General features: G+C 41.8%; 1 protein-coding gene across 2 annotated transcripts in view; it reads left to right on the top strand.

Moving 5' to 3' along the window:
- The window catches only part of LOC111868296, a 45,976-nt gene that overhangs the window by 1,144 nt on the left and 19,560 nt on the right, over positions 1–25,272 (top strand). For both annotated transcript variants that reach the window (XM_023858833.2, XM_023858831.2), the window contains exons 2-4: positions 12,919–13,160; positions 17,122–17,423; positions 19,794–19,911. In XM_023858833.2, coding sequence (XP_023714601.1) covers positions 12,919–13,160; positions 17,122–17,423; positions 19,794–19,911 — 662 coding nt within the window. The remainder of the gene's footprint in view (positions 1–12,918; positions 13,161–17,121; positions 17,424–19,793; positions 19,912–25,272) is intronic.

The following is a 25,272-nucleotide window of genomic DNA, read 5'->3' as shown; positions in this document are numbered from 1 at the left end:
ACAGAAGAGAACAATATGCAAAGACTGTGATAGTAGGAGGCAGAGACGCAGGCAGTGGGTCATGTGTTATGACTGGGGATGATGATAATTCCTGATTATACTTAGAGATACCACATCATACAGAAATGGCCCTCAGTTATACACCAATCCATCAGCATAACACTGGAGCAGCATTGCTCAGCTCCATTATAAATTAAGTCTACTAGTTTCATATTCAGATTTTTAAATTCTTGAAGAGTATTTCTGAGAAATTTGGAGCAGACCTGCAGGTACATTAAAGTGATGGTGACATTAATCAGTGAGTCACATATTGCACTTTATAATGTTTATATATTTTATTTTATTTGTTTATTCATTTTGCATATTTAACCCTTTGCAATTCAGGGGCCTCATGCTGACCCCTCTTTTGATGTAGAATGCCTACAAAGAGATACACTTCTGAAGACAGTAGGCCCTCACACTAAATGTTTGATCAGATTCTTAGCATACCTGATCTTTGTTCTCTAGGTGATGGGTATGAATTTTGGTTTAGTAACTGCCTCTGCCCAGTGAGGTTCTTATGTGATTTATGGCCCCTTCTGTCAAATACTGAGGTAATAACTTAAACTAGTAGATTCTAAAGGGTTCTGCAGGTACTGTGTAACAATAGAATTACTGGATTCTTGGACTTCATCCATTGCCCAATATTCTAAAAGCTAGAGAACCCAATGTTTCGGAAACTGGATCTGTTTCAATCCTCAGGTAAGGGGGCAGACAGCTACTCTGGTGGGTTCCTTAGAAAGAGCTAGATTATAATGTATTTTAGCGTCCTGTTGCACTGATTTTCTTCCATGATATGTATACAGTTGCCGTCTTGTAGTGCACTCAATTTCACTTGTTACTTCACGACATGTTTCGGCAACATAGTGCCATCATCAGGTGCCCTACCTATTTTTTTTAAATAGTTTTTAAATAATTTTATAAAGGCAAGCAATGAAGTAGATTAGCGTAATTAGGGCACCTGATGATGGCACTATATTGCCGAAACATGTCATGAAGTAACAAGTGAAATTGAGTGCACTACAAGACGGCAACTGTATACATATCATGGAAGAGCTAGATTGTCTCAACATGTACAGTACAAGTGTAAACACTGACTGTTCACTGCACAGATCTGTTGCTCTCTCAGAGTAATGTAATGCCGCCAATTTCATCATCCTCTGTGTCGGAACACTTGTCTTCATCAATGTTGGCACTGCCAAACTGGGTATACTAGGCTCAGTTCCTTGCCAACATATGCATCCCTGTTATACTAGTAAACATAATTTCACATCTGATAGTACAGGGAAACAAGGTGGCCTCCCCTCCACTGTACCTTGGCTGGCTGGCCAGTCCATGTTTGTATGTGTAAAAAGTCAACTACATTGGTAAACTAATAAGCAATGTAAGATTTGAGGCTTTCACGGCGGTGACTATGAAGAAAGCAGTCTTCTGGGATTTGGCACCGTGAAGATGGAGGCGATACGTTCCTCCGAAATGTCGGTTAACACCACATATACACGGTGCCAAATACCAGAAGACTGCTTTCTTCTTAATAAGCAATGGTTTGCTATTAATAATGAATCATATACTCATGTGCCTCAACAGAATTTCTCTTGAGAAGTTTTTCTCTCTAATAAACTCTCTTAGTTCTGAGAGTAATTAATGCCTTTCTGATGTTTGAACTGACTAGTCCTTCCAGTTCAGTTGAGGTCATCAAAATTTGTCAGTTTATATTTTTAAGTATCCTGGAGGATATAAAATAAGTCAGCAGTGCTCTATTGACATAATTGTGCATGCACAGAAATTATCCTGGAGCCACTGCACTTTGTGATCAATTGCACCATGGCCTATAATTACAATGTCTCTGAATCCTAAATATGAAAGTTGGTTGACACAAGGAAGGGGGTCCAGTTTAAATGGCCAGTTTGCAAGGGATGCTGATCATCATCATCATCATCATCAGTAATCTGTCAGACGACAGGTCCACAGTCTCTTCCAAAACAATTCCTCCACTTACTGCGATCTAGAGCTTTCTCCTTCAAATGACAGTATCCTCTTCTGTCCCCAAGGTCATCCAGCATCTTCTTACGTCTTCTTCCTCGTCTTCTTGTCACTTCTATCCGCCCCTCTATCTTTCCTTCAATAACTTCTTTTAGAAGGCAGTTTCTGCGTAAAACATGACCAATCCAATTAGCCTTCCGTTTTCTTATTTCGTGTAGGATATTCCTCTGCTCACTGACTCTAATTAACACTTCTTCATTTCTCACATAATCGGTCCAACTGATCTTCTCCATCCTTCTCCAACACCACATTTCGAAACTTTTCAGATGTTTCTGATCTACTGCCCTAAGTGTCCATGTTTCAGCCCCATACAGAGCTATGCTCCAAATGTAGCATTTCACTAGTTTCTTCCTCAAATTTAAGTCCAATTTGCTGGTAAAAAGATTCTTCTTCTTGCTAAATGCAGCTTTTGCCATGGCAATCCTGGATTTAATTTCACTAGTACACCTTCCATCATCTGTTAACAAGCTACCCAAATATTTAAAACATTTCACATTCTCCAGTTGTTTTTGGTCTATCTTTATTGTGACTGGGGTTGGTTGTCTCGAAATTTTCATTACTTTTGTTTTCTCCACATTCATTTCCATGCCATAGCACCTTCCAATTTCAATTAGTCTATCAATCATGCCCTGTAGCACAGTTTCTTCCTTAGCCATTAACACAAGGTCATCTGCATATTTCACAGTTTGAATAATTTGCCCTCCTACTTTGAAGTCACCGAGCCCATCCAGAGCTTCCTTGGTAAGGCATTCGCTGTACAAGTTGAACAGAATTGGTGATAAACAGCATCCTTGTCGAACTCCTCTTCCAATCTGCACACTTCCTGTCTCCCCCCTGTCCAGTCGTACTCTAACTTTCTGATCCATGTACAATTTGCTAATCAATCTTCTTTCATGCCAATCGATACCTGTTTCTTTCAGGATCTGCATTAATTTGGTCCAGTTTACCCGGTCAAATGCCTTCTGCCAGTCTATGAAGCAAACACACAGTTCTTCATCTATCTCCAAAGTTCGTTCCGCTATAATTCTCATCATCCCAATTGCATCCCTGGTTCCTTTTCCTCTTCTAAATCCAAACTGATCTTCTCCAAGTACATCCTCTATTTTCCTTTCAATTCTTCTTTTAAGTATCTTTGCTATTATCTTTGCTGTATGTGCAATAAGACTTATTGTGCGATGGTCGCTGCATTTTGTAGCTTTTGTCTTTTTCTTTAAGGCAATCATTGTAACTTCTGTAAAGTCCTTGGGCCACTCCTCAGTTTTGTATATGGTGTTTATAGGTTTGTCAGTGTTTTCAACACCACCTTCTCCCAGTAACTTGAGCACATCTCCAGGTACATCATCATCTCCTGTAGCCTTTCCCTTCCTCATTTCCTTGATAGCTTTTTCCACCTCACTTTGTAAAATATATGGTCCTTTCTCGTCTGTATCTACTTCTTCTTCCGGTTCAACTTCTAAGGTTTCTGGCCGATTAGGTCGATCATATAGTTCTGAAATATAATTTTCCCAAATTTTCAGCACTTGCCTCTGATCTACTATTCTATTCCCCTGGGAGTCTTCGATGCCAACATTTTGAATCCCATGATTCTCTTTCCATCCTAGTTCTTTTGTCTTCATGTACATCAAATCATAACGGCCTGTTCTTTGAAATTCCATAATCTCATTACATATCTTCTCAAGATATTCCTTTTTGGCCCTGTCCGTGGCTCTTTTCAATTCATTCCTCAGTCTCCTGTATTTCCTCCTGCCTTCTTCATTGTTGACATTCTTCCATTTCCTTCGCTCCTCCATTTTACTCATCATCTCCTGTGTAACCCATGCTTTTCTTGCTATCTTCTCAACTTTACCAACCAAATCACTGATAGTATCTAACATGCATTCTTTTATATTGTTCCACTGCACTTCAGCATTTCTGCTTTCACCTTCAATTGCACCGAGTTTCTCTTCTAGGGTCTCCTGCACGCTTTGTCTTTGAGTATATAACTTCTCCAAATCCCATCTAGGTCTGCGCTTTTGAAATTTTATAATTTTCTTCAACCTGGTTCGGAACTTGGCAACCAGTAAGTTGTGGTCAGAGCCAATATCTGCCCCAGGCAGCGTCTTCACATCCTTCACACTGTTTCGGATGCTGATGCTTGGAGTAATTAGTAAGTGTGTTGCAGAATTTAATCTGTGCCTTTAGAATACAAAGAAAAAATAATAAAATTATTATTCTTCTGGCAGCATTTTCAATATATATGGGTTGATGGACAAAAAGTCTCCAGTATCTTCTTTCATCCCACAGTCATCCTATTCTGTTTTCCTCTTGCTGTTTTCTAATTACTTAGCTGAACCATCTTGTTCTGGATCGTCTCATAGATCTGTTTCCTTTAAACTTTGGTTTTAATGTCCTTCTTACGAACCCTGTTGACTCTTTTAATGTGCTGACACCAGTTTAATAGATTTTCTTCCAAATCTGTTAACCCATTTTCTAAGAAATTCATTTTTAATTATAACCCCTGTTGTCATCTCTCAACTTCCCATAAGTTTGCTTACATTTCACTTCTGTTTCTCCTTATAAGGGTCCTTGTTCCAGTGTTATACAGGGAGGTTCTTGCCTTTGTTGACCGGTTGATGGTTCTGCCCTTCACGCCGACCGGTGCACCGCCGGCTGCGAGGCGTATACGAATTTTGTCGATGAATCAGTATTCTTGATGGCCGATGTTTGCTGTTAGGGGATGTTATTAACTTTGTGGAACGCTTGACGGCATTATGTTTCACGGCGAACAGTGCAGTTCATGCGTGGGAATTTGTTAATGATTTGTCAGCAGTGGGCGGAAGTTATCAGCTCCATTAGCCGTTTACTTTCAGTCACACAATTAGTGAACAGTGTGTTCCGTCATTGTTAGGTATACTTTAGAGCAACATGTATTTCTGGATGACACCTATGTGAAATACGGATCTGCCAGAAAGTGTCGGCGAAGATTTCGACGTAAATTTCATGATGAAGAAGTTTCCAGCAGACAAAATAATTTCACAATTCGGCGAATAAACTTAGATCAGTGGGACTCTTAGCAGACAAGAAACAAAAGCATAAGCGCTGAGGAAAAGTGAGATGGCATAGGAGCCAAACTTGAGCATACACCTAGAAAATCACTGAAACGTCTAGCTCAAGAGCCTGGAGTGTCAACGTCTAGTGCAAGAACGGCAACACAATTGCTGAAGCTTAGATCCTGAAGAACAGCGGTAATCCACGCCTTGCAGCCACACGATCCAGCTAGTGGGGTACATTTTTGCATCTGGTTGCTACAGTCTCTCGTCGAATGTTGAGATCGATCCGCTGTTGACAGTCTCTTCTGGTGAAGCCTGGTTTCACTTGCGCACAATGTATACTGGAGTTCACAGAACCCACATCTAACCCACGAAGTCCTGCTCCAGCCAGTGAAGTTGGTGTCTGGTGCGCTGTAAGTGCAAGACGTATTGTGCGTGTGTTTCTTAACGAAACAGTTAGTTGCGAACGATATGTACAGGTCACTCTCGGGCAGTTCTTTACAGAATGAAGAGGAGAAGAAAGGCTCTGTGGCTGGGCTCAGTAAGACTCAGTTACTGCCCACACCAGTGCTGTCCGACGTTCTTATGTACTCGGGCACAATTCACTGATGCCTATGGAGGTGCGGGCGCCACCACACACTACTACTACTAGTACTTCTACTACTACTACTACTACTACTACTACTACTACTAATAATAATAATAATAATAATAATAATAATAAAATTTTTCGAAAATATTTAACAGTACTCAGAAGTTCAAGAATGTCTCTTGTCTTACAATTTGAATTAATATTAAAAATCGGCTCAATTATATGTGTTTACGGAGGGCGCCAGAAAAATATATCACGGGCGCCGCGTTGGACAGGGCTGGCCCACACTGCATGTACGTGTATGCAGGCTTTGTCTGATGACTTCGGAGACAATTATCAGCAGTGATATTTGGCCAGCACGTTCACCCTATCTTAATCCTTACGAATTTTTCTTCTGGAGTTTTTTGAAGGACGAAGTTTAGAGCAGTAAATTCTGAACGGAAGAACTAAAAGAGAATATTCGTAGCGACGTTGCAAATATTCCTGCAGAACAGCTTCGGCCGGTGCGAGAAGTCTGTACGCGTAGAGGAACAGCATTTTGAACTCCATCTGCGATCTGTGAATTGTAACTGCTTTATTCCGAACGTTATCGGCCAACAGCCATAATGTTCATCGGTAAAATTCTTATGCTTCTTTATGATTTCTGTTTCTCTTCCTTTCTTCTTTTCTTCACGTTAACTCTGTTCCCTTATGCCAGTATTCCATTTCTCTGTCTACCTTCATCTCCTTCCTTTCTTTTCCCTTTTATTTGCCCAACTTATCATCATTCTTCTCCGTTTCCTAGCAGTTACGGCGATGTAAGAGGTAGTTTACATTTTCCCGATATACTTGTAGCATCACATTGCGTTTATCTTGAGTGTAACAGCAAAGGCTAGTTATTTATAGGTATATGTTTCAGTTAGAGCCGGGATAGCGCAGTCGGTATAGCGACTGGCGATGGGCTGGACGACCAGGGGGTCGGAGTTCGAGTCCCGGTGTGCAAGAATTTTCACTTCTCCATGTCGTCCAGACCGGCTCTGGCGCGCACCCAGCGTGCTATCCAGTGGGTACGGGGGTAAAGCGGGCGGGGTGTGAAGCTAATCACTCACCTCCAGCTAGTGCTGAGGTCAAGAAAACGTGGGTCTATATATCCACTCCCCTTTACTTCTTAATGGCGTAGTGCTTAATTAATTAAGCACAGGGACAACTTTACCTTACCTTTTACCTATATGTTTCAGTTATCCTTTGTTAATACAAAGAAACACAATTTGTACATGAGGAATTTTGTTTTTTATTCTGGCTCTCCAGACGTGTAGGAAATTTGGCTAGGCTTATTTTATATATTGTTTGTTGCTTTTTATTTTGGGGGGAATGTCTCTGTTCCATGGGAGCCGGGATAGCATAGTCGGTACAGCGACTGGCAACGGGCTGGATGACCGAGGGGACTGAGTTCGAATACCGGTAGGGTCAAGAATTTTCTCTTCTCCACGTCGTCCAGACCGACTCTAAGGCCCACCCAGCCTCCTATCCAGTGGGTACCGGGGGCTCTTGCTCCGGGGGTAAAGCGGCCGGGGCGTGAAGCTGACCACTCGCCTTCAACTAGCGCCAAGATGAAGGAAATATGGATCTATGCATCCACTCCCCCATACACCTTCATGGCGTAATGCTTAATTATTTAAGCACATGGACAGCTTTACCTTGCTTTATCTCTCTGANCAGGAAAAGTGATAATGTGGTAGTTTTTCCATTTGCTTTCCACAGATCCATAATATAGTATTATAAACCAGTTGGCACGATTGATTTTACCTTGTAAGTTTATTTCACTTCCAAAATAAGTACATTTATCCACATTTGTAATAAAAACAAATACTAATATTAATTTTGGAATTGAACATAGTATTGAAATAGAGAAGTCATTAATATGGACCTCTGTTTAAACAACATGTATACAGAGACTTCAGTACTTTACTTTTTTAAAATTTCAGATGAATGCTTTAAATAGGATCTGTATGTGACTCGAGTAATTCAACGTTAAGCAGGATTCGAACCTGAGAGTAAAGTAATACTTGTAATTTCGTAACTGTTGTAAGTGGGATTAGTAGTTGTCTGTATGAGCAATCCCACTTCATTTACGCCATTCAGTGCTCGAAACCGAGCGGTGAGATGTGTGTTACTTTTTCGGTTTGCATCTACTTGTGTTGTGATTTCCTAGCACCTAGATACTGTTTTCTGTAGACCGCGGCCTCTTGGATATTGTGTACGAGTTAGTACAGTGTGATGCAAGGATTGCGAATGGAGAAGAAATGGAAGGGATATATGATAGCGACTCCGAAATCAGCTGGAGGGACTGAAGAAAACCGCATATATATATATACGATAGGAATGTGACTCAGTCGTTGAAACAGCTGCATTGAATCATACAAGAAATAAAAACGTTGACTCCAAATTCGTTTCCCTTTCGAAAAGCTTAACTGGGTCGAACTTCTCAGAATAAAAGGCAACAGCATCGTGTAATGACCTCTCAGTTGAACCCGCAGTTTTACTTTATAAAATTAAATGAATAATTCTAGCCTTGTAACATTGACTGTGTTGCATAGTAAAATTAATTTGATACTTACGAGGTGTATGCCGATCACATTGGCCCTGCGGTCTTCTCCCGCTCGAACGCTAGGATCGTAGGTTCGAATCCCACCCAAGGCGTGAATGTCTGTGTTTGTGTTGCGGCCTTGAGACGAGCTGATTACCCGACCAAGGAGTCCTATTGTCTGCTTAAAAAGATGGCGAAACTGAAGAAGAGGTGAGATATGAACACAGGCCTGTAGCGCCATTGATGAATGAATGCATTTAGGAGGTGTCGCTTTGATCCCAGAGTATTTGGAAGCTCTCCTTTGTCTTCTGTAACGCAGTGATCGTGTGCCTCGTGTACAACTGGGGTTTGCACATTTCCCAACAAGCGAGATTGGAGGCTCCCACAAGATGCGGTTGTCCAGGATGTGAGGCCGTGTGTTCCGGTAGACAGTTGTAACATTTAGAAGGAACGTGCTGTATCCATGCTCAGGTAGAGACCCGGACGTTGGAGGCGGCAGGTTCCTCGGAAGGTGGCCACTGCTAGCAACATCTCAGAAGATGATATCATGGGCATGGTTGCTGCAACCATGTTTCCACATTTCAGTATATTTGTGTAGTAGACCTCTATCGGACCGCCTCTGTGGTCTAGTTGTCAGAGTTTCTGGGTACAGATCTAGAGGTCCCGGGTTCGATTCCCGGCGCTACCAGATTTTCTGAGTAGTGGGTCGGGAACGGGGTCCACTCAGCCTCGTGCGGATAATTGAGGAGCTTTTTCAAGGAACTAGCGACTCCGGTCTAGAAAACCGAAATTAACGGCCGTGGGGATCCGTTGCGCTGACCACGCGGCACCCTCTATCCGCAAAAGTTGGCACGAACTTCGCCGACAACGGAGGTCGCTCGGTCGATGTAGTTCGCTTGCGGACTCAAGCCACGGAGTTTAGTAGACGTCTTTCAGATTTTATAGTCAAAATGTATTTGTGTCTCACGCTCATCAGTTATTGCTCATGTCTGAACTGTTTTTAAGCTTCGAAATTGTCTGTGTTTTGGAAAGCATAAACTACTGACCAGTGTGATCATACATACACAATGCCTACACACAGTTTACGATAATGCGTGACCGGATGTTCTGTCAGATAGGCTGTATGTGTCGCCGCAAGAAATAGCTAAAATAACTGCCGTAACTCTATTATTGAAGAACGGGGAATATCGGACGGAACGTGAAGCTGACTAATGAAGTATCACTGCTGTGGATAATTGTGGCCACATTTTTGTCCCTAACTGGTAGATTTGCCCGCTCTTCACGCAAACCTTGGAAATATTTTCGTTCTCTCTTTCTGCATGGCAAGGTCTTAGCAATTTTGCTCTCCTGTGTGATGGGTTTTGTGTGGTGGAATGAATTATGACATTTTACGATCAATTGTATTCATTCCTATTCCAAACTGCACGCTGTAAAGCAACAAAACTCTCCTCTGGATGTAACTGGGCGCTTGAGAAAGTCCTGTGAATATTGTACGTTATAGGGAGTTTATCATTACAAATCAGTTTGACCCTTGTTGGAATCGAAACTGTCACAGTGATGAAAGTGACGAGTTATATATTTTGCGACATAACGCCGTGTTGCTCTGTTTGCTGCACGCTCAGTGCTAGTTTCTTGCTTCCTCCGAAACTTCGATTGACTTTTACCGGACTACACGGAAGATAAAACTCGAGTTTTACCGTTACTACTACATAAACCCGTTTTCAGTATTTCCTGCATGTATATTTTGGCCTAACATGTAGTCACACTTCTTGTGAAACACGAGGTTTCCCTACCACAGTTTAAATAGATTTTATGTTTCCGCCACGATCCCCTTGTCTAACACAGCACAATCTCCACGATTTAGTCAAATCTTAAAATATCGTAAATTTCTGAACGTTTGTGGCAGTGGAACCTGAGGCAAGGGCAATACATATAGCCTTGCTGTGGAACCATATTCACAACCGTACAACATTTTAAACAATTTACGAACTGGAGTTCTAACTTTAGTAAACCTACTGCCTTAACGTTTCTCTTTATTTAACAGTCCCATGGCATAATTCTCCGACAAGCGGCGGTCACTCGGTTGGTATAGTTCGCTTGCGGACTACAGCCTACGGAGTTTAGTTCATGGTATAATAAAATAAGACGGAATCAAATTTATACGTAATTCAAATAGCATTTGGCGCATTCATAAATTTGGTCTCCAGTTTGGTGGTCCGGGTCATGTGAAGTTCTGCCGTTCTCAATGTTACCTTTAGAACGGCACAAGTGAACCCATCCTACTTTCAAATCAAATAATGCGGCACGTACATCCAAGAGACAGAACTTTTTAAAACTAATATTAGTTCTCTTGTTTCCTGCTTCGTGACGTAACTAACTTACGCTAACTTCTTCCTACATGCCAGACAGACTAACAAGTTTTACATGACACAGACAGCCGTGAAGGTTAAATTTGACAAATACCTGAAGGCACAGTATTGTGGCCGTGAGTTGAATGTTACTGATTTCAGGTAGTGCCATAGCCAAAGCGGTTGGTCGCCTGCTTCCTAACTCGGCGGTCCTGCTTCGATCCCATGTTAGGTCATGTGGGATTTGTGGTGGACAAAGTGGCAACGAGGGAGGTTTTCTCGGAGAACTGTGGTTTCCCCTGCTAATTCACATTCTACCGATTGTCCCGTACTCATAAATCGGTAGGCCCACTGGTGGCCGACGTACCAAGTGGACTCAGTCTCACCCCACATCACGAGTTAAATTAATTAATGGTTTTATTTCGTTACATTCAAAACGTGACATAATGTCTTACTCCATGCAGCGCTCCCTCATTGCTGGTGAAAGCATTTTGGTGTATAATGGACTATCTGTGCCCTCAGCATGTAAAGCAGTAATACGAAGCGACATAACCGCAAACATGACTCATTCACAGCGAGGCACTTGACTGGAACCACTTGGTGTCCTCGCTGGTGTTGGACAGAATTGCACTGTTTCGAAGGTGAGATGAGTTGAGCAAAGTCATTCCATAAGTATATTTTCAGGGTCATTTTGAGAGCTGAAGAGTTCTATATTTTGGGACATAACGCTGTGTAGTCCGTCGAAAATCAATCGTCGTTTTGGAGGAATATGTTGCCTCCATCTGCAGGGTCAAAGAATAAGCCAAGCGAGAAACCAGCGTTAAAGCAGGTGGCAGGCAGAGCAATAGGCTTGCTGAAATTTTGGATTATATTGGAAGCAAGAGGGAAATGAAAGGCAGCAACTTGGTTCCCATTGGCTTGCCTGTAGGTTAGAATGAACCTTCCGTACCCATTAGCTCTCAGGCATAACTGAGCGAACCAACAGGAGACAAGAATATGATAACCAGCCTGCCCCAGGAAAGGATCGCTCTAGTTATCCAGTCTGCGAAGTGGTTTATGCAGACTCATCATTTTACTGGAGCAATGGGGGCAGCTACAATTGCAGTTGAAGGCTTTGGATGTCCCCTGCTGCATTTGCAGTTGGAGACTGAGGCCATAGCAGGAATTTCTACATTCTTGCAGCAAACTATGCATGTCTTGCAGTAGGACTGATAAAGTGATATGCAGACATGTCTATGATACTATACATCAGATTCCCTGATGGGAATGAATGGAAAGTTTGAACAGGATAGGAAAGGGGGAGTAGTCTGGTACACAGATGGTTGGATCACGAACGAAGATTTATGGTTACGATATGAAGAAGAAGCTTAGATTTAGCCTTGCACAGTGCACCATGGTATTCCAGGCAGAAGTGTATGCCACCAAGACAAGAGACAGGTTATGTGAGTAGAAACATCTATATTCTGACAGTATCGCCTCGAAACTGGTCTGCTGTCATTCCCATATAAACCTGGTTGAATGTAACAGAATGCTACTTATGTGGGTGCTTCACCACACAGAAATTGCTGATTAACTGACGAGAGTGGAATATGAACGTCCCCTTAGATGACCTGAAGAAGCATATGGTATCTCAGTAGGAGTTGCCAAGAAGGCTGTCAGGAACTAGACAGGCATGCAGAGGGTTTCCTACTGGGGACCTTCACGTAAAAACTGGGCAACTACTGAAATTAATTAAGAACCGTCTAAGATGGGTGACACAGCTATTTACAGGACACTATCACTTGAAAGGACGTCTTTTTACATTGGGATTGTGCAACAATCCCACTTGTGAATGATGCTTTATGAAAGATGAAAACTTCCTTATATATCCTATATGATCGTCAGACTGTAGCTTCCTTCAAATGTCATCACATGGAACGTTACCTTATGGAACTAGGTGGCTATCTAGGAGTCTCCTGAAGTTTGCTGGGGGCTAACAGAAGGAGACACGCAACAGAGCACTGATGGTTGTGGTGCGAGGACGTAGCAAGACCCATCCCTTCTGCTTTCTTTCATTTTGAAAATATGATTTACCTTAATGTTTATCATGACACATATAGCTGTCAGTACTGACATGCCTACCCCCCCCCCCCCCACACACACACACACACTGCTCCTTTTACTGTTATCCTTGTCCAGCGATAAAACCGGTCTTGACCAGAATGGTCATGAAGTGTATTGAATTTTATGCAGTAGGTGGGTGTCACTGGTGCTTCATCTGGTAGTAAGGATGTCAGAATTGAATGTAAACTTTATTTATAGGTTACCCAGATGAACACCGGCTGTATTTTCGAAGATTGTCCCAAACCACACAAACTGATGTTTTGCTTGGTAATTTGGACATGACTGGATCGGGAAAGGTACTTCTTCGTCCACTGACTGTACAGGAGCGAATCAGGGAGCTGAATTTAAGAGCAAGAATGTTCACTGATACAATGTTAGCTATTCAGGCAAGTGGAAGTTCTCCCCGACACAGCCCCCTGCCAGGACCAAGGAGTTTGCAGGTAATGTGAACCATTATTGCCTGACATACATACATATATATCGATCCAACAAAGCCATTGACATCAGATGAATACTAAAGAGCTCAAATTATTTTAACTGAAATTCTACCATCTTCAGTGGTACTCAACCTGTTAAGTTGGTTATTAAAAGCTTTATATTATAAAATTATAATACATCTAAAGGGCGTGGTTATAATGATCTTCTAAATATATAATGTTTTATGTAAATATATAAATCACTGTGCTAAAGTTAAGATTTGTCATACTTAACAAATTGTAATCATTTCACTTTCAAGTGTAATGTCACATGTGTGGGTGACTACAGACGGGTTTGGATTGGTGACCAAGATTATTGATCACTTGTACATGCAGCTTATAACGACAAGTAACTATATCAGCCTCACTGGTCTACACACTGTAACTGCAGCACACATAAATTCTTCTGTCTCTTCACTAGTCGTTTCCTGGTAAAGGATCCTAATAATGTTGTATGCTCATGTCCTTGCCATCTGGCGAATATCCCACACCACCGCTAAGCTCTAAACTTTATCCCGATTATAACCTACCAGCAAGGACCGCGTAGAAAACACTGCTCCTCTTTGTTGTATCCATTGTTGCGTGTGCAGCCATCGGTGCAGACCCCGCAGAAAACACCACTTTCCAGCCAGTCCATTGGCGCGCTGGCTGCTTCATAGTAACGGCTGTTGTCTCGTTGCCTAGCAAAGGTTGAAAACACCTCAGTATTATTAATTGTATTATAATTTTGCGATGTAAAAGTCTCAGTAGCCTGCTTGTCAGATTGAACATCCCTGAAAATTGCAAAATTTCAGCTGAAACATGTCATGGGATTACATACTTCAGTACTGTCAATTTAACAAATTGTATCAAATGGTTTTATTGAATTAATGAAAAAGTAATGTGTGAAATGGTACCCAGTATTGACATAAGGTGGGGGGGTGATCAATCACTCAGACCACTACTGGGTCTGTTGTGAACCCCCAGTGTTGTTTGGGTGCTTAAAGACCCTTGGTTTAGGTGAGCCAAAACCCTCTGGATTGAGGTCGTAATATTCATAAGCTGTACCCAGTCTGAGTCCACGTACATAGGTGTATGCCAAACCAAGTTGAGCAGTGTCATAGTGTCCTCTTGGAGTGGTGGCAGAAGGGTATAATAGCCACTGACAGAGACAGCTGATAGATAAAGAAGAAAGCAGTCTTCTGGGATTTGGCGCCGTGTATATGTGGTGTTAACCGACGTTTCGGAGGAACGTATCGCCCCCATCTTCAGGGTTGAAGAAAAAGTATAGGTAAATCTGCAAGCGACAACACCGTGAGACACGGTAAAGCAGTAAAGCGGTAAAGCACCGTGTCTCACGGTGTTGTCGCTTGCAGATTTACCTATACTTTTTCTTCAACCCTGAAGATGGGGGCGATACGTTCCTCCGAAACGTCGGTTAACACCACATATACACGGCGCCAAATCCCAGAAGACTGCTTTCTTCATAGTCACCGCCGTGAAAGCCTCAGTTCTTACACAGCTGATAGATATTGCACCATTAGTCCCAACTGGACTCGCAACCAAACCCAAGCCAAACTTTTAGTGCCCTTGGGAAGAGGCTTCCTCATCCTTGCCAGTTTCTCCTGCCAGTCCCATTTCAACCCACAGCTGAGCTCCAGCTAAGGCATCAGGTCCTTCGAGAAGAGCATTAGCCTCCTCCTTGGTAATCTGTCCCCTTTTCAAGAGACCTCAGCAGACTCCTCATCAGAGCCCTTCCAAGATCCTGACTGACTGCCTGCCTGTCCATGACCACAAAAGAGCAGTAAACCCTAGAAACTGAGCCCTCAAAGCAGGGAGGGAAAGTCCCCTTTGGAGCATAGCCACCCTGTTTTGTATACACCAGCGACAACAGAGCCCCAACTTGGTCCGAGCTAGACCTGTGGTCAAGCTTCAGTTGACACCTCGGTCTCCTAAGAGAGGAATTCGAACCCCCTGCCCCCTCTCCTCCATCACTCCCTTTTCTGCCCTTTGCATTTTTTCTTCTTGGTGGGACCTGGAGTGTGAGGGTGTGACTGCCACCAAGTTACTGGTGCAAATAAATACAGAGACCTGATCCTCCAGGTTGGGTATTGTACGCTATGTAAAAATTTACTGTTGTGAAATCCAAAGAAGTGAAAACGGGATGGTCTAATTCATTGCAGAATAACAAAGTATGGCAGAATCTCGTAAGGAAGGCTGTGGCTCGAAATGAGCTGTTTTGCTGATGAATATGATGGTTAGATTACAGTTAGATTACTCACTAGTCATTCCCATGAAGAGATCTCTTTCTGTCTCACCTCAGTAGATCCCTGACCAGAACTGTTACTGTCACAGTAACAGAGGTCTCAGAATTGAATCCTCTGATGTTATTCTCCACAGTTACTGCCCCTCACTGCCATTTCTTAACAGGCAGCACCACTGGTCCCTGCAGGATCTACAGTCAAGCTCTAGCTGGGTCCTTAGTTTCCTTTAGAATACAGTTCATCTACTGTGCTAGCCTGCTTCCTCCTCACTATACCCGTTAGCAAAGCTCACGAGACATTCTGACTGCCACTTCCAGGCAGCAGAGGAGCAGAGTGCATGGAGGGAGAGGGATAGCAGGTCCCAAGCAGTTCTCTGTGAAGGGAAGCTCCTCCCATTCTGCTTCCTGCACTATACTTTCCAGTTCTTCCTGGTGCCTTCCCCACCCTCTCTGTAGCAGCAGGAGAACTGCAGCCAGTCATTTTCTGGCAGGATAACCCTCACCATTGTCCCAGCTGGACCCACAACTGAGCTGCAACAGAAGGGTCATCCTCTTCTGCTAGCTGGTCCAGTTCTCCTGTTTGAGTGTCAGTTTGCTTGACCCCATAAAGAGAAAGGCTCACCTACAGTGGACTCCTCATTAGAATTCCTAAGAAATATTGGTTCCTGAAGGGGTGGGGCATCTGTCCCCCCCCCCCACAGCTTCAATATGGGGGGAGGCTAGGTTACAATAGGATGTTGCCTTGTATTGCAATGACATCGTTTAGCCTTTTGCTCCCTCAGGGACACACAGGCCTTGGCATCATAATTCACACTGTGCTTCAGGGCACCACCACTACCTTTATTGAACCAAGCAAGTCCCCTCTCTGTTGCCAGGATGGCTGGGCAGCTGCTTCCAGGAACTGCCACTAGGAGGCGAGTGAGTTCACTTGGCCCTTATGTATAGCAGTCATAAAGTTCACTGTTTTGAATTTAGAGTCTGTATGCTTGTTACACAGTCTTCTGACTGTGCAACAGAGACATCAAGCATTCAGTCTGCTGGCATAGAACTTTGCACTCGGCTCTCTCTCTCCATTGCAAGTTTCAAATTATTTCTCAGGATTACTGGCGTTTTGGGCTTTGTCCATCGTTTTGTGTTCTAAAAAAACAAGAGAACACAGTGTTCCAGAAACTGGATCTGTTTCTCTCCTCACATGAGGGTGGGGGGGGGAGACAGCCACTCTGTTCGGTCTGTTGTCTGCTTTTGTATTTTTTAGAATACAAAACAATTGAGAAAGTCCAAAAGCCCAGTAATGCTGAGTGTTATATACTGCCATCCAAACCCTTTAGAATCTACCTTCAAATTATTTGTTCACAGGTTCATTAAATAGAGTGTCCCACAAAGCTGTGAGGACAGCCCAGTTTCCATGATAAATGTTTCTTGTTCTGTGTGTAATTGTAATTGAAATGTGCTATAACTAAGCAATGATGTTTATTCGGTACAGATTGTTTAAAGAAAACCCCTTTGCAAAACCAAACATTCTCACTGATATTGTAATATAATTAAATGTGATTGTGCTGTTGGTGGAGAGTGACATGATTGACTTTCTATTTCTGTAAGTTTGTAATGCAGTCCCCAGTGCCAAAATCAGGACATGACCAAAGGACAGCTGTTTTTCTGAAGTACTTTGCATTCCATTTGTAGTGCTCTCCGTGGAGTTCACCGCGGATTCTGAGTCCAGTGGATGTTCGTCACTTCTTAGCAAGCAGATCTACTGAAAATCTGTCAGGTCTTGCAAGCCATGGAGGTCATGGAGAATTAGTTGGTTCCCCCATGAGGCGGCGATGGCCGCGCAGATCGCTGCGTCATTCAAGTCAGTCCAAGAACCGCAGTCCTGAAGGAAAACGAGAGAGTGAGGAAGAAGCTAGAAAAGAAGCAGAGAAGTTGTTACGCGATGGAGAAGATGAATTAAGACTGCGTCTTGAGACTCTTTGTAATCGTGATAGGTGAGAGTAACATTAAGAGTTGCAGGTCTTTTTATGCAGAGAAACCAAAGTACTCTGCTGGTAATAACCCAAATTAAAACCTTAAATTTGTAATAAAAAATCAAAATTTCATGCCATTATCCTGTAAGTTGGTAAGTGTGCTACAAACAGCATGCAGAATGGCCTGTAGGTTGCAGCATAGTGCAGATGCACGAACACCGTCACAGCACCAGTATAAGATGGCTGCCCCACTTGAGACTTGCACCAGGGAAGAACAGCGTTCTGTTATTCGGTTTTTGCGTAGTGAAGGTGTGAAACCTATTGAAATTAATCGAAGAATGAAGTTTCAATATGGTGATGCATGTTTGTCACAGCAGCAAGTGTGTGAATGGAGTAGGAAGTTTGCAAATGGTGTGACTTCAATGGAAGATGCTCCTCGTCTGGGTCAGGCACATCGAGTTGTGACTCCAGAGAACACTGCAGCAGTTGAAGCCATAGTGAGGGAAAACCGCCAAGTGACATTGAATGAAATTGCAGCAAGTTTAAACATTAGTCATGGTCCATCATACCGCATTGTGCACGATATGCTCCAGTTTCACAAAGTGTCTGCAAGATGGGTGCCACGGCAGCTGACTCCTGAATTGAAAGACCGACGTATTGATGCTTGTGAAGAACTTCTGTGGGGCTTTGAGCGAGAAGGTGATGACTTCCTTGCAAGAATCGTTACTGGGGATGAAACCTGGGTTCACTACCACCAACCGGAAACAAAGAGAGCGAGCAAGGAATGGTGCCATTCCTCATCTCCAAAACAGAAGAAGTTTTGAACACAACCATCAGCAGGGAAGGTTATGCTGACTCTCTTTTGGGACGAAAAAGGTGTCACCTTGGAGCACTACACGCCTAGAGGGGACCACTGTCACCAGTGCATCATACTCAGATCTCCAAAAAAATCATCTTCGGCCTGCAATCAAATCAAAGCGATGTGGATTGCTGTCCACAGGTATCCTTTTGCAACATGACAATGCAAGGCCCCATACTGCCTGTACAACAGTTGCGACAATCAATGACCTGCATTTTGAGTGTCTTCCTCATCCGGCATACTCACCAGACCTTGCCCCAACTGATTTTCCATACGTTTGGACCACTCAAAGAAGCAACGGGAGGAAAGACGTACCGCTCTGATGAAGATGTATGCCACGCGGTGCATGAGTGGTTGCGTGAACTACCAAAAGAATTTTTTTTCTAAAGGAATTCATGCACTTTGTAAGTGCTGGAGGACTTGCATTGAGCATGGGGGAGATTATGTTGAAAAGTGATACAACTTTGTACCACTTGTGCACAATAAATAATACTCAAAAAAATATTTAAGGTTTTCATTTGACTCACCTACGTAGCAGTCTGTTTCTGTAACAAGAATGGAAAGATACAGTGCATACTGGAGTGCATACAGTTTTCGTATGCATTTTTTCTACCTTGGCATTCTGTGTTTGCATCCAGTGCACATTTCATAAAGCTCAAAAATTCATTAGCATATTTTCCTTGGTTTCTTAGTTAGTTATTGGAGAGGGTGGGTTTCCCCATGCACTTAGACCAGTATAGGTCCATTGTGCTTCCCTCTATGATATTCTACCAGTCTCTATACCCTACCGATAATGGTGCGTACCATCAGTCCCGACCGAGCCAGCGAGTTCTCAACTGGCTTGGCGGTATCTGTAATGCTTCCCCCATCTATCAGAGGCCTTAGAGACTGCTGTTGGGCAGGAAACGTCCTTGAATTTGGCTCAGTGATCTCCTTTGGAGATATGAGGTTCTTTTACATGCCGTAAAGCTACGACACGGGACCCACAGCTTAAAGTCCCTCCCGGAGGACTTGTTCCCTGAATTTTTCTGCCCTTAAAAATTCGACGACCTCCACCGGGTATTTGAACCCGCGTACCATGAGTCATGAGGTGGGAACGTTACCTCTAGACTACGGAGCATTTTCCTTGGTTACTCTCATTATATCTGTTCTTGTTAATATGCTTCCTGTGGTTACCATGGTAATCATGGCTGCAGTAGTGGAGCTGTTCGTGTGCCTGCCACAATGTTATTACCACTGTAGGAAACTAAGAACTGTGACTTGAAGTGGCCTCTAATTGTGTAATGTTCATATCACATTTCATCAGAATCTGTTAAACAGTTCTCCAATTGAAACACAAAATTGGACCAAACACAAGATGGAGCCAGATGGACTAATATGCACAGCTGTGGCCATCCCTATGTGCATTCTTTTCATTCAGCTGTGCAAAGAACATTTTAAAAATAGTCTCATTCCCTAATAATGTTACACATTTTATATCCTGCAGTCCTCAACTTCCCATTGTGTGATACACTTCAATTCTTATGTTGCAGAGTGATGACTATGCATGAGGCAAAGAGTTTGGTGGCCCTGCTACACAGCAATGATGAACTTCTGCTTGAAAGAACACTCACCACAATTGGTAACTGTGGAACATTTTCAGCAAATCAGGTAATGTAAACTCATTATTAGTCAACATACTTTCTTCAGTTTGAATTTTTATTTTTTGAGAATTGTTACCTGTGGTTGTCTTCTTACAAGGTACCCTAGTTCAGGCTTATAATTTCATATAGACTGGATATATTTAAACTTTTATAGTGGAACTTCCATTTAATGTTCCTTATTTGAAGTCTTTGAAGGGTTTGATGTTCAGTTTCAGTTCTCCAGAGTCAAGAGTATCATTGATAATTACTTCCATTTTTTATATTCCTCATTTTAGCATTCAAATCCACTGCCTCTAAAAGAAACCTTAAATAGTAGTTCTGCTGTAAGTTTCCATTTTCTTTGGCACATTTCTCTGTATATTCTAAACTTGTCAGAAAATGAACTGAAATATCATTATGCAGAATGCATTTCATCTTAATTCAATGTTTAATTAATTTACATATTAAAATATGTTTCATAAGTTTGGATGATCTGTAACAACAAAACAGTTACCATTTAACTCTGTTCTCAGCTGAGTTCAATTTGCATCATCATATAATCTTTACTTAAGAAGTAGGTACCTTTCTTGTGTACTGTCCCAGTTCCTTGTGAGCTTGCTGATTTATGCTGATTAAACACTATTAGAACGCTGCATGTTTCTGTCATATATGACTATCTTCAGTGGGGATACCATGTAGGAAAGGGCACTATACAATTTGCATATATGAATAAAAGATTTAAAATATGTGAGCCATAAAATGTTGGTAAAAAGAGATGGAGGAACCTTCATTCCCAGGATTAATGTTGAAAACGTTATTCAATTAGGATTTTTATTGGAATAAATATACTGTGTACATTAAAATCGATTCTTTATTGAAACCTTACTATATTGATATTGATTGATATACTATTTATTGATATTACCCAAAGCATTTAGTTTTTAGTTACGTCAGTGAGTTGATGAGATAGGTCTATGATAGCTAAAATACAAAATGTAGTTCATGCAGGATAAATTGTCCACATTTTGTCCAATCAAACTGGAATAGCAAAGTCAACACAAGTGTCCATTACCAGCCAGTAGCTGGGTAAACATGGTTTCCCCAGTGATGTCACCCATTAATAAATAACAGTTAGCTAAACATGTTCCAATTCTACTGTGATAACAATTCACTGAGCAGATATGGTTACCATGGTAATTAAACTCCAACACATAGCACCAAACATGCATTTGTGTGATAACAATTCACTGAGCAGGTACGCTTATCATGGTAATTACAATGGTCCCCGATGTGAGATGATCTCAGAAGAGCAGACTGGAACCCTATGGGGGACTGTATACTATCACGGCTGCCTAACATATATATTGTTCCCACAGTGAAGTCACCCATTGCTAAGTAACGGTTGGCTAAACACGTTCCAACTTCATTGCATAGCACCGAACATGCATTTCTGTGATGATAATTCACTAAGCAGATACAATAATAAGGAAGAAATTAAGGATGATTATGTCCACTTTTGGTATTCCAACAAAATTAAGTAGAATAATTAACTTAACCGTGACAGAAACAATCAATCAAGTTAAAATCCAGAACCAGTTAACAGAATGCTTTAAGACAAATCAAGGATTAAAACAGGGAGATAGCTTGGCACAATCACTATTTAATTTGGTATTGGAATATATAGCGAGGAAATGTATTGTAGACATAAGGAACACAATAGCGTATAAACAAACGCAAATAATGGTGTATGCAGATGATATTATTATAGTATCGAGATCCCTAAGAGCAATGAAGGAGACATATAAAGAAATAAAAACCATAGCAAAAACAACTGGCTTAGAGGTGAATGTAAAGAAAAGTAAAATGCTGATACAATCTAGAAGGAATCCAAGGCAAACTGGAGAAATTAACATGGAAGGGGATGGGATAGAAATAGTTTGTAGATGTTGATAATACGAAGAATGTGAAATTGTGTTTTTAAATGTTAAATTTTAGACTGGGTTCAGTGTGGCAGCAACGTTAAGAGTATACACCTGATGATGGCCGATAGAGGCCGAAACATGTAGTGTAGAAAGAACAAGATCAAAGACATATAATATATATTGTTTGCACTTAGGACGGAGTTGAAGACCATATATTTAGGATCGAAATTCCACAAAGATGGAGAGGAAAATCATGAAATAATAAGAAGAATAAAACTAGCAAATAATGCATATTTCTCGTTACTGTCAGTTTTTAGATCAAAGGATATACACCGAGTGATTAAAACAGAAATATATAAAACAATGATAAGGACGGTGCTTTATTATGGATGTGAGGGTTGGACGCTAAACAAGAAATAGGAATCAGTCATCAATTCTTTCGAGAGGAAAATCCTAAGACGAATTTATGGACCAATAAAAGAGAATGGGATATGGAGAATAAGATATTGTAACGTGTTTTGTTACTGATCCCACTTCTGAAACCAATATAACATGTTGTCGTTACTGAATACGCCGTAGAGATCGTTAATTGGTTTATTGAACAATCCACAAATATCGGCTACAATTAATTATAACACAGTTGCGGGTTTCCACACTTTACAAACCCTACAACAAAATCTCTTAACCCTATCCTCAAGAGTCTTGACGTATTAATAACGCGGGAGCTATACAAGTCTCCCTGAATTACACACTCCAAATATAGCTGGTTATCACGAACTATCACTGATTCTCGCACACGCGTCTGTAGCTCGTAACTTGTGAACTGAGAACTCGATAACACACTCACTCGTTGGCTTGCTCGGAACTCTCGGAGGTAGCTCGAGGACTAACTCGGAACTGTCTTCGGCGATGGCCACATTACAACTACAACTCAGCGACTGTTACGTTACAGCTGACTCGCAGCCGCTGTGCAGCTCACTTATATAGCCGCAGTGCTTGCCTGTTGCGTAATGAGTGCCACGTCATCCTGTTATGTCACCGCTGTTGACTCGCGTTGCGTAGCTACCAGGTTGCGGGGGCTCGGCTAACTTTGGCTCCGCTCGTGACGTCACCACGGGGAGAGTGGCGGGGTGATGACTCACCTATTAAGCAAGCGCTACATTACCGCCATGTGCCGCTGGGGAGGTAGGGGTCAACATGTCACAATATAATAAAGAGTTATACAAATTATATAAGGAGCCAGAGAACACAGTGACGATAAAGCTTAAAAGATTGCAATGGGCTGGGCATGTACAGAGAATGGATAAGGATCGTATCCCAAAGAAAATATTATACAGTACAATAGGTGGTAGGAGACGTGCTGGGAAACCAAGAACTAGATGGATTGATGTGGTGGAAGAAGATGCAAAGAAGTTAATGGGCATAAGGAACAGGAAGAGAGCAGCGCAGGATAGAGAGGAATGGAGGGGCGTGATAAGGGAGGCCAAGGCCCGACATCGGGCTATTGTGTCATAGAAGAAGAAGAAGAAGAAGAAGAAGAAGAAGAAGGAGAAGATGATGGTAGTGATGATGATGATGATGATGATGATGATGATGATGATGATGATGATGATGATGATACAGTTACCGTGGTAACACAGTGGTTTCCGAAGTCAGAAGACAGAATCCAGGAGTTACTGAAAAGGTACTAGGGATGGACCAAGATAGACTGCATTCTTCAGAAGCTCACATTTATTAATGTACACGGTGTGACAAGGATCCATTACGACTCATTTTTTTAAATTTTACCCTGCATTGCCATCTGTTGGCGAGTTGTGGCATTAAGATTCTTGAGGTTTCAGCTGTGGCTGTCTATAATTTCAAAGCGCAAGCATCGCTGCATCATGTGTTCTGACCTTAAATGTAACAGTAGTATTCTGACACTCGTCAGAAAATGGTGGTTGAACAGACAGCCAACATAAAATTTTGTTTCAAGTTAGGCAGCCAGAGAAGCGTACAAAATGATGAAAAGTAGTGATTGTTTGAGTCGCTCAAAAATTTTTCAATGGTATGCTGTATTTCATGACAGCAGGGTGGACATTGAAGACGCTCCACATGCCTCAAAGCCGAGAACAAGTCGCACTGAAGAAAATGTAAAAAAAGTGACCAAAATCGATGCATCAGACAGATGTATTTCTGCAAGACTCATCAAGGAGCTTTTGGGAATACCAAAAAGTACTGTGCATCAAATTTTGACCTAGTATTTGGGCAAGTGGAAGGTCTGTGCATGGTTTGTACCGCACGCGCTGTCAGGCAATGAAAAACATGCAAGAATGGAACAGTGCAAAAACATGTTACGGCCGGCCCAAAGTGATATAAAATTTACAAAGTTGATTGTTACTGGTGACGAGACATGGTGTCTTCAATACGAGCCTCTCACAAAGTGGCAGAGTGTCACTACAGTGAAGGTTGAGAAATGAAGTAGGATTCTTACAGTGTCAGTACAGTGAGGGTGTGTGGAATTGTTATATGGTTCTTGAGAAATGAAGTAGGCTACTTACAGCATCAGTACAGTGAGGTTGTGTGGAATTGTTGAGAGGTGCTGTATTGGGGGAGTTCATTACATTTTTGTCACTTGGACATTTTAAATCTTTTATTCATATATTCGTATTGTTTCCTTTAACATCTGATATCTCCTCTGAAGATGGACGTTTGTTACTGAAACATATCAGAGTTTTAACGGCATTTAATCAGCATAAGAAAGAAAATCAGGTATACTTTAATGATCAGCTGACGTCTTATTTTAACATATCAATTATATCACAGTAACAGTGACCATGCATTCTAAGGCATTCCTCTCTGAAACTGTATTCCTGTGAATGTTTCTGATTAATGTAAATGGTTATTGACATTCCCAAACACTGAATTTAATTGCATAGTGTTTCCCTTTTGTTGATTTCTGTGTTTTGGGGGAAAAAAATATGCAAGAAATTTTTCAGTTGGTATGCATTTTGATTTAAAAGATGAGTTAGGGTTGAATTAGTGATGCACAGATTATTAATAGAAACACGTGAAAAGCAAAGCGAAAAAGGAAAAAGTAAATGATGTTAAATCTCCCTCAGGAAAGGTTTGTAAAAGTACAAAAAAAGTATAAATTATGTGGGTATATCATCATCATCAGTAATCTGTCAAGATGACAGGTCCACAGTCTCTTCCAAAGCAATTCCTCCATTTAATGCAATCTAGAGCTTTCTCCTTCAAATGACAGTATCCTCTTCTGTCCCCAAGGTCATCCAGCATCTTCTTACGTCTTCTTCCTCGTCTTCTTGTCACTTCTATCCGCCCCTCTATCTTTCCTTCGATAACTTCTTTTAGAAGGCAGTTTCTGCGTAAAACATGACCAATCCAATTAGCCTTCCGTTTTCTTATTTCATGTAGGATATTCCTCTGCTCACTGACTCTAATTAACACTTCTTCATTTCTCACAT

This window comes from Cryptotermes secundus, unplaced genomic scaffold (assembly GCF_002891405.2).
Source record: "Cryptotermes secundus unplaced genomic scaffold, Csec_1.0 scaffold1115, whole genome shotgun sequence".
Classification (NCBI taxonomy): Eukaryota; Metazoa; Arthropoda; class Insecta; order Blattodea; family Kalotermitidae; genus Cryptotermes; species Cryptotermes secundus.
This window is presented reverse-complemented; position numbering and strand designations above follow the sequence as displayed.